General features: G+C 40.4%; 1 protein-coding gene across 11 annotated transcripts in view; it reads left to right on the plus strand.

The window, feature by feature from the left end:
* The window catches only part of FHIT (fragile histidine triad diadenosine triphosphatase), a 1,429,687-nt gene that overhangs the window by 649,743 nt on the left and 767,562 nt on the right, over positions 1 to 12,382 (plus strand). For all 11 annotated transcript variants that reach the window (XM_082727539.1, XM_082727542.1, XM_082727540.1 and 8 more), the window contains one exon: positions 398 to 517. In XM_082727539.1, coding sequence (XP_082583665.1) covers positions 415 to 517 — 103 coding nt within the window. In that variant the 5' untranslated portion in view covers positions 398 to 414. The remainder of the gene's footprint in view (positions 1 to 397; positions 518 to 12,382) is intronic.

A 12,382-nucleotide genomic window follows, 5' to 3' on the forward strand; every position in this document is an offset into this window, starting at 1 on the left:
CCATTTGAGAAAATCATTTATGAATTAAATGGTTTATAGTCCATGCTTAACAATTAAAAACTTCAGCTTAGCAAAGATGACGAATGGGTAAAAAGAAGCCAAAAGATGGGACCTAGCAGATTTGGGTTAAAGTGACAACTTGAAATGCAGAGGGATTTAAGACGACTTTTTTTTTGCCCAGGTATAAGCTTCTGCTATATGTTAGGAGGACTTGCCCAGAATCTATCTTGGTAGACATTAAGTGGGGAACAGCTTCAATGATGTCATCCTCTAAACCAAAAATCTGTAGGAAATGGGATTTACTTTTCTTTAAAGTATTAGTATTTCTTTAAAATAATCTAAGTTTCTCATCTGAATTTTACAAAAGCTCACTTCTTAAATCATTTTCTCTTTTCAGGCTTCAACTGTGAAGAAATGTCATTCCGATTTGGCCAACACCTCATCAAGCCCTCTGTGGTTTTTCTCAAGACAGAACTGTCCTTTGCTCTTGTGAACAGGAAACCTGTGGTACCAGGACGTATCCTTTTTTTTTTTTTTTTAAGAGAGGGAAAATAAAAAGCCTCTGAACTTAACAGACCAAAGGAATACAGCATTGGCCTCCATGTCCGTCTGCAGAGGTAAGCAAGGAATCCACCTGCCTCCCCTTTTGGAGAAACCAGGTTAGTTGTTGCATTTATTCTGGATCCAGTTGGTGATACCAGCAATATGCTTGATCAATGTTGCAGAACTTCTGAAAAGAGTTGCTTAGCAACCGTGGCTTTGGAGGTGAATTTTTACTTGACCTTTTCACTATCATAGCTGTGTAAATAAATAGGTCCTTCTAAGGGGGGCTCAATGAGTATCATGAGTGCTATGTTTTCAGTTATCAGTAGTGAATATTAATAGTAAGATAGAGATTGGTGGCACTTTTGTGATGTGGAAATAAGGTATTACCTGAAGATTTGAGCTTGACGTGCTATCTTTACCTCTTAGAGATCATTCAAGCAAATTCATACACATAAATATACCTACAAAACAGTTGTTTTCATTTTAGGATCTGCAATAACATTTTTTTTTTCTTGGAGAACATCACAGCTTCTAGATCATTATCCAGTGTCATTGGTGGTAGAGTTGTTTTATTTCCCTCTGACCATTGAGTTGTAGCCTTTCCTCCTATTGACTTCAGTAAAAGGTTTATTCTTTGCTATGGGAGCAGCAGGAATTGGTGAAATATTCTGGAGTTATTTTTATGTTGCTGAAAGTATCACTCGTGACTGTGTGCATATGACTTTTGTACTGACTGTCTAGAATTTTTTTTTCTGTTTTCCCTCTAATTTACTATGCAGAGTGCATGAAAGTATAAACTTTCATATTTTAAGATAATAACCATTTTCCACACTACAACATGATTTTATTTTGAAATAAATATTCATACACACCCCCCCCACATATATATATATATGTATATTTATTTCAAAATAAAATCATGTTGTAGTGTGGAAAATGCTACCCCCACCATGGGAGTTTTCAAGGTGTTTGAGAACTTTAGGAATAATCTTTCTTGGCCATGTAACTGCTCTACATTGAAAATAATACAATAAGAAAACACGAACCAAAAGGTAATTGTGATTATATGATAGATGCCCAAATTCCTTGAATTTAATTTTAGCCAAATAAATTCTGTAAATTTATAAAACTGGGGATCACAGCAGTAAACTACTAAATGATATGTGAATGACTACTTGATATTTAACTACTTGATATTTATCTCTTCTTTTAAATGTATAAAAATAATCTACATTATAAATACTCAATATTAGAAAATATTATTCCTCTATTGAAGTAGAAATAAAAACTAGAATGGTTCAGGAAGTTCCTCTAAAAGAGAACAATTTTAAAGTTCTATACCAATTTTATATTGAGTTCTTCTAAGAGACTGTGAAATTCTTTAAATAACAGAAGTGTTTTATTTTTTCATCTGATTTTGCTGCAAGTTTCTGGTTGTTTTTCTCCACTGAGGAATTTTTTTTAATAGAAAATGCTTGAGAATTCTGGTGTCAGAAGAATATGGTTGAAATGTCATAGGTATCTGTTTGAGTGCCAGTTTTAGTTGACTTCTATCTTGTATCAAAGAGGGAACCTGGGATGAAAATGTGGTTTTGGATGAATGTGTTTTAATACCTTGGCCTGGAAAAGTGTGAAGTTGCTGAGTTGCACTGCCTTTTTAATGGTTAATAATGGATTGAATTTAACTTTGTGATTTTATTTTTAACTTTTGTATTGATAGTAAGAAACTTGACTTTTCATGGTCTTTTTAACCCATTTGGCATGTGTGATATAAGACGTGGGTCATAGGCATGTTTGTACTTAAGAAAAGTTGTGATGGGTTGCCTGGGTGGCTTAGACGGTTAAACGTCTGCCTTCAGCTCAGGTCATGATCTCTAGGTGTTGGGATTGAGCCCCACGTCCAGTTTCCTGCTCAGCGGGGATTCTGCTTCTCCCTCTCTCTCTGCCTCTGCCTCCCCCCTGCTTGTGTGCTCTGTGTCTCTATCTCAAATGAATAAATTAAAAAAAAAAATCTTTAAAGAAAAGTTGCGGTGTCTTCCTCTCAGGAAATGCTGTTCTGAACAGTGAACAGTTAGTGACTGATAACTGGTTTTGTTCCAGATGGCCCTGGAATTGCCATTTTGGACAGGATATTGTATTAAAACGAACAAACCTGAATTTGTTTGGAAAGTAGCAAGAAGGAACCAACCCTTTCTGGGGATAACAGAACAGGGACATCTTTATCATCTGTATACTCGTGAGGCTATTTCATATCTGCAGGGCTTCAAGGGGTCTCAGGGCCAGTAGATAATGTATTCAGACAATCCTTTTTATATGATGATTTTGTGATTTTTTTTTTTTTTTTACTTTACCTTTGTAAACTCAGTTAGGTGATAACTGTGAGAAGAATCTTAATACGTTACTCATTCGCCTGCAGAAAGTGATATTCTTTTGTCTTGAGATTTGGGAATTGAAGCTGTGGCTAGCTCTGCCTATTATCATTTCATAAAATAAATGGTGAGATGTCTGCAGTGGGCTTTCATCTTCCCCCAGCGTTCTCTTCTGTCTGCCTTAGATCAGCCCCCTGGTGTGGGTCTCCTAGGTCTTTCAGCTCCCTGCACCCTGGATGCTCCAAGACTTTACTCGGGCGCACACCTCATTCTAGACCTTGGCTCCCATCCTCTCTCTCCTTCGCATTCCCTTGCAAGTAAACCTCTAATGAATATAATGAATCTTTTTTTTTTTTTTTTTTGAGGATAAAGTACAAACTCCTTAGCATAGTTTTCAAAGATTTTCATTATTTTGACTCTGCCTTCCCCCCTTCTCCAACTATTTCCTAAAGAGATGTTGCATTTTCCTTCACCATGTCTCTACCCATCTTGACCCTGCCTGTCTCTGTACGGGAGATCCTTCCCATTCTTTTTCGGTTCAGCTAAGATGTTTTGATACCCAGCTTGCTCCCCCTCAGGAAGAAAATATTCAGTCCTTTCTGTGACCCTTGGCTCCTTATTTGCATGTTGATTCATGCAGCAGTTTATTCCTGAGCTCCTACTCTGTTCCAGGCACGGTGCCGAACACTTAACGGATCTGCCTCAAGTCAGAACCGTGCATTCTTGCTTGGTTCCGTGCTGAGTCCTTAGTTCCTGGAAAGGGATGGGGCAGGACCTGCTTTTGTACATCTCTTTTTCCTCAGCATCCAAAGTTCTATGTTGATTGAATTTAAAATGAAATGATAAGCATGGGGATCATATGAATCATTTCCCCGGAGGGGAGGGGAGTCAACAAGGGTGCGTGGAAATCCTGCCTTTTCAGTATTCCCAAACACCAGCCAAACGGGTTCCTCTTTTATTCCAGGTTTTTTAGTATCCTATCAAAGCTGAATTTTTTAAACTTTCCCTTCCTGCTTTCTCAGTTGCAATCTTGTTTACATTTCTGTGTTACAAGTATACAGAGTTCAGTCTAAAAGTGGTGAATGAATTGGTGGCAGATGGGGAAAGATTCTTTCTTTTATTTATTTATTTATCTATCTATTTATTTATTTATTTATTTGGTGCATGCTAATTTTCAATGGACAAGTCTGCATCTTGTGGGCAATATATTGGCATCTGTATGCGAATGAGAAAATTTTACTTTGTATTTATGAGGATTTCTTTTTAAAAAGAGGGTTCAGGTGGCCTTTGGGGAATGTGCCATTCACGAGACTTGTAAATGTCATCTTTCAACTTGTGTGCTCTCTTAACATTTTGCTCCGTCTCCCCAACCCTTTTTTTCTTATGACTTTGCTCACTGACTTTTTCATACCTTTCAGAGGAGGAAAAGAACTGTCAGATCAGGGGCCAGAGATAAGCTTTTGAAGCAAGACTATTTGCTTCATTCTCAAAAGACCCACTTCAATCCCTCCTTGTCCCCACCTAAAGCAAATACTTCTGTTCGTTGCAAACTGTTTAAAGCTGATTGAATGGGCTTCGGCCTCTGTGGTGCAGTGCTCGAGAAGGATATGTCAGAATGTCTTTAATCCATTAATTTCTTGTTACTGGAAAATGCTTTTCAGAGTATCTCCGTGAGAGAATAGAAGCATTTTGGAGATTGCATCTTCAGAATTCTGCAGTGAACGTTTTATTCATGTACCTCAGTGCAGTCCAGCGATTGCGTGTGGCTTAAATAAATTTGAACCAAGATGGTTAGTATTTCTCCGAGCCCCGTTCCCTTGCATTATGCCATGTCTACCTCCCATCTTGAGCATGAAAAATGAATCTGAGCATTAGGGGAATCCATTTAGTGACTGAGGCTTTATTGTAAATGAAATTATTCATTTGTTATGTCCTGTTGTTTTCAGCAGACTGTGTATTGATCTTTGGATTGCTACTCAGAATGGCATAAGGAGCTCTAACATAAGGGGGACATGGCAACATTTGTGAACCGACTGCATGTGGCATGTAATGACAGAGATAGACCTGGCTCGCTGGCCCTATTATATGATACACATCATGTGTCAACAGTTTATTGAATCAGTTATTTTAAAAAGCAGACTTTTCCAAACCGGAGCGTGGCACACCGAATGTTATCGAGTCCAAACAGCGTTAGGATGATGTATTGAGGACAGCCTCATGAAGTGTGTTTGGGAAGAATTTGACTTTGTCACTTGAAAGCTGTTTCTGCTGAATATGAGAAACAAAACTTTGGCACAACAGGAATCATGCCTCGAAGGTCCAACTTCCTAAAAAGAAAAACTCTGGCAAATGCCTTCCGATATACAATTTTACCTTTCCGAACGAGCAAGTTTGCTGTTTTTAGACCACTGCCATGTTGAATACTCCTGAAGTGAATGAACATATAATAAAAATAGCCTCATTACTTAACAGTGCTTCTTACAGACTGGATGCTATAGATAAAAGTGCCCTTTTAGTTCTTCCATAAAAATCAGAGATATTTGTCATTTCCTGAGTAGGTTGTAATCTTGTGAATTTCTTTAATTGTTCAGGAAACTGCAGTTATTAGCGATCTGATGATCTTTCATATCCCAAAAGAATTTCTTTTTAAACCTTCCTGTGCAAATAAATGAGCACCAGCACTATATTAATATCCTTATTACTAAAGATAGTTTTTCTTTCTTAAAATTTCCCTGAGTGTGTCTTTCCCCTCCACACTCTGCATGCCTGTTGTATATCAGCTAGCTTAAAATATGCCTGGAGAGATGTTCAAGGACAGACTTGCTGTCCTTTGTCCTGAGCTGCAGTGGGGTAAGTTGGTTTTCTTATGGTCCTATTTTTCTTCCCTTTATTTGGCAGCTTATTGTGTTCGAGAGTTCTGCGTGTAGTAGTGACTGTTCAGTTGGAGTATTCTTTCTCCGTCTGTGTGGGGAAGGTTTCCATATAAATGTTTGCTTACCCTTGGGTTGGCAGCTGGAAACGGTTTTCAGTGGCATGGGTCAGCAGGAACAGAAGAAGCTCTTGGATGCTTTGGTCATTCACTAAGTTGACTGACCTCCTTTTTCAGTGTCCCAAACCTGCCAGAGATGATCCTGGCAGCCCCTGTCGCAAGGACAACCCCCATCATGTGACCCCTATCCGTCTTGACGTGTCCTCTGCGGTATCACTGCACAGAGACCAAACACGTTTTACTGCAAACGCCTCTTCGCCAGTTGGGAGTGAGCTGCCGGGGTTGAGGAGGACCCTGAGGCTGCGTGCGGGACCAGGGGGTAGACACTGTCGTGGGTACCAGAGGAGAAAGAAAAGCCCTCTTTGCCAAGCTCTTCCTCTCCCAGGTTTTGTTGTTGTTGTTGTTCCTGGAGCTGAGGCGGGTATCTTTGTTTTTCCTGTAGACAGAATGATGGATTGTTGGCACCTGACACTGAAGGAATTAATAGATGCTTTGTACATGTGCGGAGAATGTTTGAAATTGGGTGGAGTAAAATGTGTGGATTTTATATACTCAGTCCTGACCCATTCCAATAAAGGGGACTCACCTGTGAGGCAGTGTGCATAAAGCATGTGCATGTTGGCCTGTAGACCTCATCCCGGCCTCTTCCCATTGTCCCCTGCCTCTCCCTGGCTCCTTGCTGACTACTGGCTGATGAGGGTACACATGCAGCGGCCTTGTGTTTCTCTTGGCCCCTGTTCTTGATTACTGGTTCTGGCTGATTTCCCTTGACCTCGACTTCTTCTTCATAATAGGATTTACCTTCTAGTTGCAGGCCCTGCTGTGAATGGAGTGAGATGGGCTGGTCTGACCATGGTTATGCATAGAAGGAGGGAAATACCGAATGCATCTGGCTTTTTGAGCTTTTGGGAAGTTCCCCGCATTCTCTCCGAATGGCATTAAGCCTACAGAATCACTTTCACAGCAGGAAAATACATCTTTGCAATCTGCCTGTCTACATAAAATATAACTGTGTCGGTGGGTAAGTGTGGAGAGCAGGGAGGAAAGTATTAGGGGTGTTCTCCTGCCAGTCATAGCCAATGGTAGGATGATAATTAAACGTATTAAAATAACAAGTGGAATGTTTCTCCTATGGGTAGCAAGAAGGAATATCCTGTAACATGACAAGCCATTCCCCATTCCTATTTATTTCTATGTGAAACTTTCCTCAGATAATCTTAAACTGTCATGGTTAACCATGATTGAACTCTGTTCATTATATTCTGGACATATTTTGACCTGTTTCCCGTGCAAGTGATCAGATCGTGAGGAATAGGAAAAAGGTTAGTCATGGTGTTGCCAGCCTTGCACTTGTAACAGAACGTAATTAGAAGTAACGGAGGAAATAATACATCATTATTCATAAGAAATGTCATGTAATTAACTTAAATAATGCAAAATATCTTCTAATTTCCATTTGGAATGAAAATAGATTTGTTAGAACATCAGTAGGCAGTTAATGTTTATCTTATATTTTCATACACATATCAAAACTGTTAAAATCTATTGAATGAATAAACATGGATTTTCTACAACACAATAAGTCAAGATGGCTTTCTTTTGCTAATAGAGTCTTACGTACATTCCTCATTGATTATATATACATAGTTTGTATATACGTCCAGTTTTTAGAATTAGCATAATTTATATTTATTGCAAATTAATGATCTAATTTATTTACTTAGCTTCCATTTCTTGTCTCAAACTAATTGACTGAAAAAAATAACTATAAATTTGCAAATAGCTCTCAGGCACCAAATTCTAAATGGGCCTTATCGCAAGAACGCGCTACAGTACTGGATATCTGAACTAGTTTTGTGTTCTAAATTATTTTCTGGGGATTTCCACCACAGGATTTAGATGTGCTTTAGGAATCTTGGTTTGACTTAGATGTACCCGCAGTGGGGGCCCAGGATGTGGGTGGATATGTCTTAGAGGAGTTTTTATTAACCTGCAAACAATTAGTAGGACACATGGCACTGACCAATGTCAGGGCAGTTCCTGGAAGCTCTCTGCTGTGTCAGACATCAGCCTATTAATTTCTGCATCGTGGAGAGGTCTAGAGAGCCCCAGGGGAGGAGGCAAAGAGGAAGAAGCAGCACTTGGGGTGGGGTACTTACAGAAATACAGTAACAGGAACAGACGTACCAGGGGGCATGTCTTATTGACAGCCCTGGTGGGAGACAGATAGGGTAGAAGACTGATAGGGAGAAGCCACTGTGAGACCCTTGGGCTTGGACCTGGTATGTATTCTTCAATACCATTGAGTCTAGCAGGATAAAAGATCCATCAATGAATGAAAAACAAGGGAATTCTTTGTTTCAGACGACCACCTTCCTGAACACGAACTGGTACCCATCACACAACAATTTAGGGGAAAGCTGTAGCAAGGGACTGACGCAGCATTCTTTGTCTTTTGTGTGTGGGTCTGTGTGTGTATGTTTGTATAATGGAGGTGAAGAGTGTACATGTACATATACAACACATTAATATATTTTGTTAAAAGTAATTTTGGAAATAAATTAACTGAATTTAAATAATATTTTAGGATGAGTGATGCTTTGTTTTGTCCTTGTTAACCACGTGAGCAATTGAAATGAGAAGGTTGTCTCAGGCCAATGGTGGTCCTACTACATGGGAGTCAGGACTTCTTTACCTAGGACTCTTGATTCTCATTCCATCCTTCTTTCTAGCCCTTCTAGCTGCCATCCTATGAGCAGCAAACCTTTATGTGTCATCGCTTAGATGTTCTAAGGAGTTATTTTCCCCAGAGTCTTAGACTCCTACTTGTTAGGGTTATATTGTTGTAAATGTATACTCTGCCATTGATATTTCTTTCTGACATTTTGGTGGCTTTGTTGCTCAGGAGTAATTATCATTATTATTTCAGAACAGGCCTAACCTTGGTGACTTTTGGGAATGGAAGAGGCTTCAGCCTGAATCTGCAGTGCTGGTGTGGGGGACCAGGCAGTTTAGCTAGTTGAGCAATGCAATTTGCTCCTAGGGAAAATGAGTCCGACAGGAGCGAAATTCATCTGGCTCTCTAATTTTTCTGTTTTCTAATAGGTTTTGAAATGGCTGTAGTTATCAAGAGATCTTTTCATCTTCAAGATTTATTTCCAGTTCAACAGATTTGTTGGAACTAAGAATTATCTGTTGAGTGCTAATACTTTAACAGTAAACCATGATCCCTTTCCATTCACCAGAGATGGCTGCTTTAAAATTTGTTAAATAAGCTATGTCAGGATAAAATAAATCAAAAGAAATTACATTAAAATCTTTAAGAGTGCTTCTCATGCAGACATGTAGAATACTAGTTAATATTTTCTATCCTGTTTGGAGACCAAATGACCCCTAGAAGCTTTTTCTCATGGAGCTGTATCTGCAGTACGGTCATTGATACTCAGGAATAAAACAGACATTCAGTGGGACTTTTCACATTGCCCTAGAATATGAGCAACTAGGGCCCTCACAAAAAGGTGGACAGTATTCTTGGGGAGATAACCATGTAGGACAGGGACCCACACTCACTTTACTGAGAGATAGCAGCAGAACCAGACCCACAATGTGGATTCATACTTCCATGCTCCCAGGCTCTGTAAGAGGAGAATTGGTGAGGGTGAAGATACAGCCAGTTGGAATGGAGGATTCCAAGAGACTCTTTTCCTCCCTCTTTCTGGAGTGATTACACCTGCTGCTCCTGAAAGTCATGAGTAGAATGTAGCTGGAAGCCCTGAGCTGCATGATTTCAACAAAAGGATGCTGCCGTGTTGTTTCCTGGCCAGATGCTGAGCTGTGGTGCCAGCCGTCTCCATAGGCACTGCTCTCAGACAGGAGTGTGGGAGAGGCACCGTCCAGGCTCTGGAAGAGGGCCTCCCATTTACTCTGTAGAGTTTGTGATCACACCTGAGCACAGATCTGTGCCTCCTTCTCATTTGTTTTTGGGAAGAGATATTTTGGAGTGGCCTGTAGCAGCAGGGCAAAAGGGATTGAGGAGTAATGTTTCTGGGAAGAAGAAGGGAACAACTTTCCTACCACATTCCAGTTTTCTGTAGCCCTTGGAAGAAACACAGAACCATTTCAATAGGTCCCTTGGTCCTGCACAGAGCCTGGAATGTCGAAGTAGGAGGCAGGTGCCGTGGGGCTGCTCAGGAAGACCTTGATGTAATTGAAGCATTGGCCTATCCAGAAATGTGATTTGGTCATATACCACTGACAGAATTATGAAGGGAGGTATGGCTGTCCTGCGAATGGACCCTCAGAAGCAGATAGGGTGAGGGTGGAACTTAAATACCTTTTCAGAGAAAAAGCCTGTCTGTCAGCTTTGAATCTGCTGAGTTCACATTCGCAGGAGCTCCCAGCAGAGGGAACGAGCTAGACCAGGGACACCAACCTTTCACAAGCTGACAGACAACCGATTACCTCACATCCCTGGGCCTCTAAAATCGGAGTAGCTCAGCCCTAGGATAGGGAAGAAGTTGGAAGAGAGCTGTAAGTGGTCAGGTTTGCGTTTCAAGCCAATGCTTAGGTAGGACATGAAATTTTAATCAGAGACCGGACCGATAATTTTAATTATGAAAAGGGAGCGCGAATTTACCGATTCTCTCAAAGATGGGGCAGAGCGGCTGGGAAGGGATTCCACATTTGCAGGATGGGAAAAGCAATAGCAAAGAATAGGAGTGTAGCATGTTTGCGCCCCCAGGGAGTCAAAATTCTTCAATCACTGTTTACATAAGTAATGTGATGACATAAATCCTTAAAAAAAAAGTGACTTGTCACTTAATACCATGTTAGATAGCAGTATGTGATTTGTTGATTGCCTTAATTCCTAGGAACAGAATCTTGAATATAGTAGATGATGGAGAAATATTTATGGGAAAAAAAATTAGTTTTGTTTCAAAACGGGTTGGTTTAGATAAAAGAACATTCATTTGCTCAACAGATATCCAATGGGATGCACAGGGGATTTTCAGAGAGACATGTAGTAGCCACTGAAGGCCTACTATGTGCCAAGTTCTAATCCTCCTTGTTTTTTAGTTCTAATCATAATATGGCACATTCCTGAGTTGAAGAAGTAGCAATCTAAGGGTTGAATGTTACTGGACTTTTTTGTATGACGGCACTGGAATGATCCCATTAAACCTGTTGAATCCATGTCACGTCTCTACTTATGTCCCCAAAATGGCTTCCTGTTTTCTCCAAAGCCAAAACTATCACAATGATCTACAGGATTCCTACATATACTCTTCTTTCTGTTTCCTACCACCAACCATTATTGTCTGATTTCATCTACTCATCATCCCTTATGGATTTAAATGATGACCCTCAAAAGGTTCATCTCAATCTCTAAAACTGATGAATATTACCTTACTTGGAAAGGGGTCTTTGCAGATGAAATTAAGTTAGGAATCTTGAAATTAGGGCATTTTCAGGGTGGACCACAAATCCACTGGCAAACGTCCTCGTAAGGGTGATGCAGAGGGGGATTACACAGAGCAGAGGAAGCATTAAGTGACCAGGGAGGCAGAGGTAAGAAGGGTGTGGTCCCAAATCAAGGAAGGTTGGCAACCACCAGAAGCTGGGGAAGGTAAAGAACAGGTTTGCCCCCAGAAGCTCCAGAGAGGGCATGCAGCCCTGCCAACACCTTGATTTCAGATTTCTGACTTTCAAAATGGGGAAAGGGTCAATTTCTGTTCTAAGCTACCAGTTTGTAGTAATGCGTTACAGCAGCCACAGAAGACTGATACTTTCCACACTCACTCTGCTCCTCCCACACCCACTTCCTTGTTGTTCCTCGAGCATTCTAAGCACACTCCTGTCTCCCAGCTCTTGAAGCAACTATTCATCTTGGGATGCTGTTCCCCCTCATGTATGTACACTGAGCTCTTTCATCTCCTTCAGACCTTTATTCAAATTGTATGCAAACATCACCTAGTCAAGATGCGCTTCCCTTTGCTCTGATTAAAAACTGCAGCACATCTCTGGCTCCATTATTTCTTTGAAGCATTAATATTGTAACTTACTGTGTAATTAGTACTGGTGTCACAGGAAGATGGGAAGTGTGAGATGACTGTCCCCGGTGCGTGGCAGGCATTTGGTAAATATTTGTTTAGTGAGTAACCCTGATTATTGATTATGGGGAATTTTTAGCTTTAAAACTAATTAAGAAAAAGAAAAAACCAGAGTTCTCATTAACAAGTGGAACGAGGTGATAAATTCTGACACCAGGCAATGCTGTGTAATGGTTAAGAGAGTGTTGACCTGGATTTTATACTTACCTGCACACGTGTACACACTCACACTTGGATGTGCAGTCAATACTTAATCATTCCAAAGTGGCTTGCTCTGGAACAGAAAGAAGTAACAGGTGGTGTGTGCGTGAAAAACTACCCTCCCCACCTACCTTGCCTGCACCCTCCCCACACCAAGCAGTTTTCCT

This window comes from Mustela nivalis (genome assembly GCF_964662115.1).
Source record: "Mustela nivalis genome assembly, chromosome: 1".
NCBI classification, from domain to species: Eukaryota; Metazoa; Chordata; class Mammalia; order Carnivora; family Mustelidae; genus Mustela; species Mustela nivalis.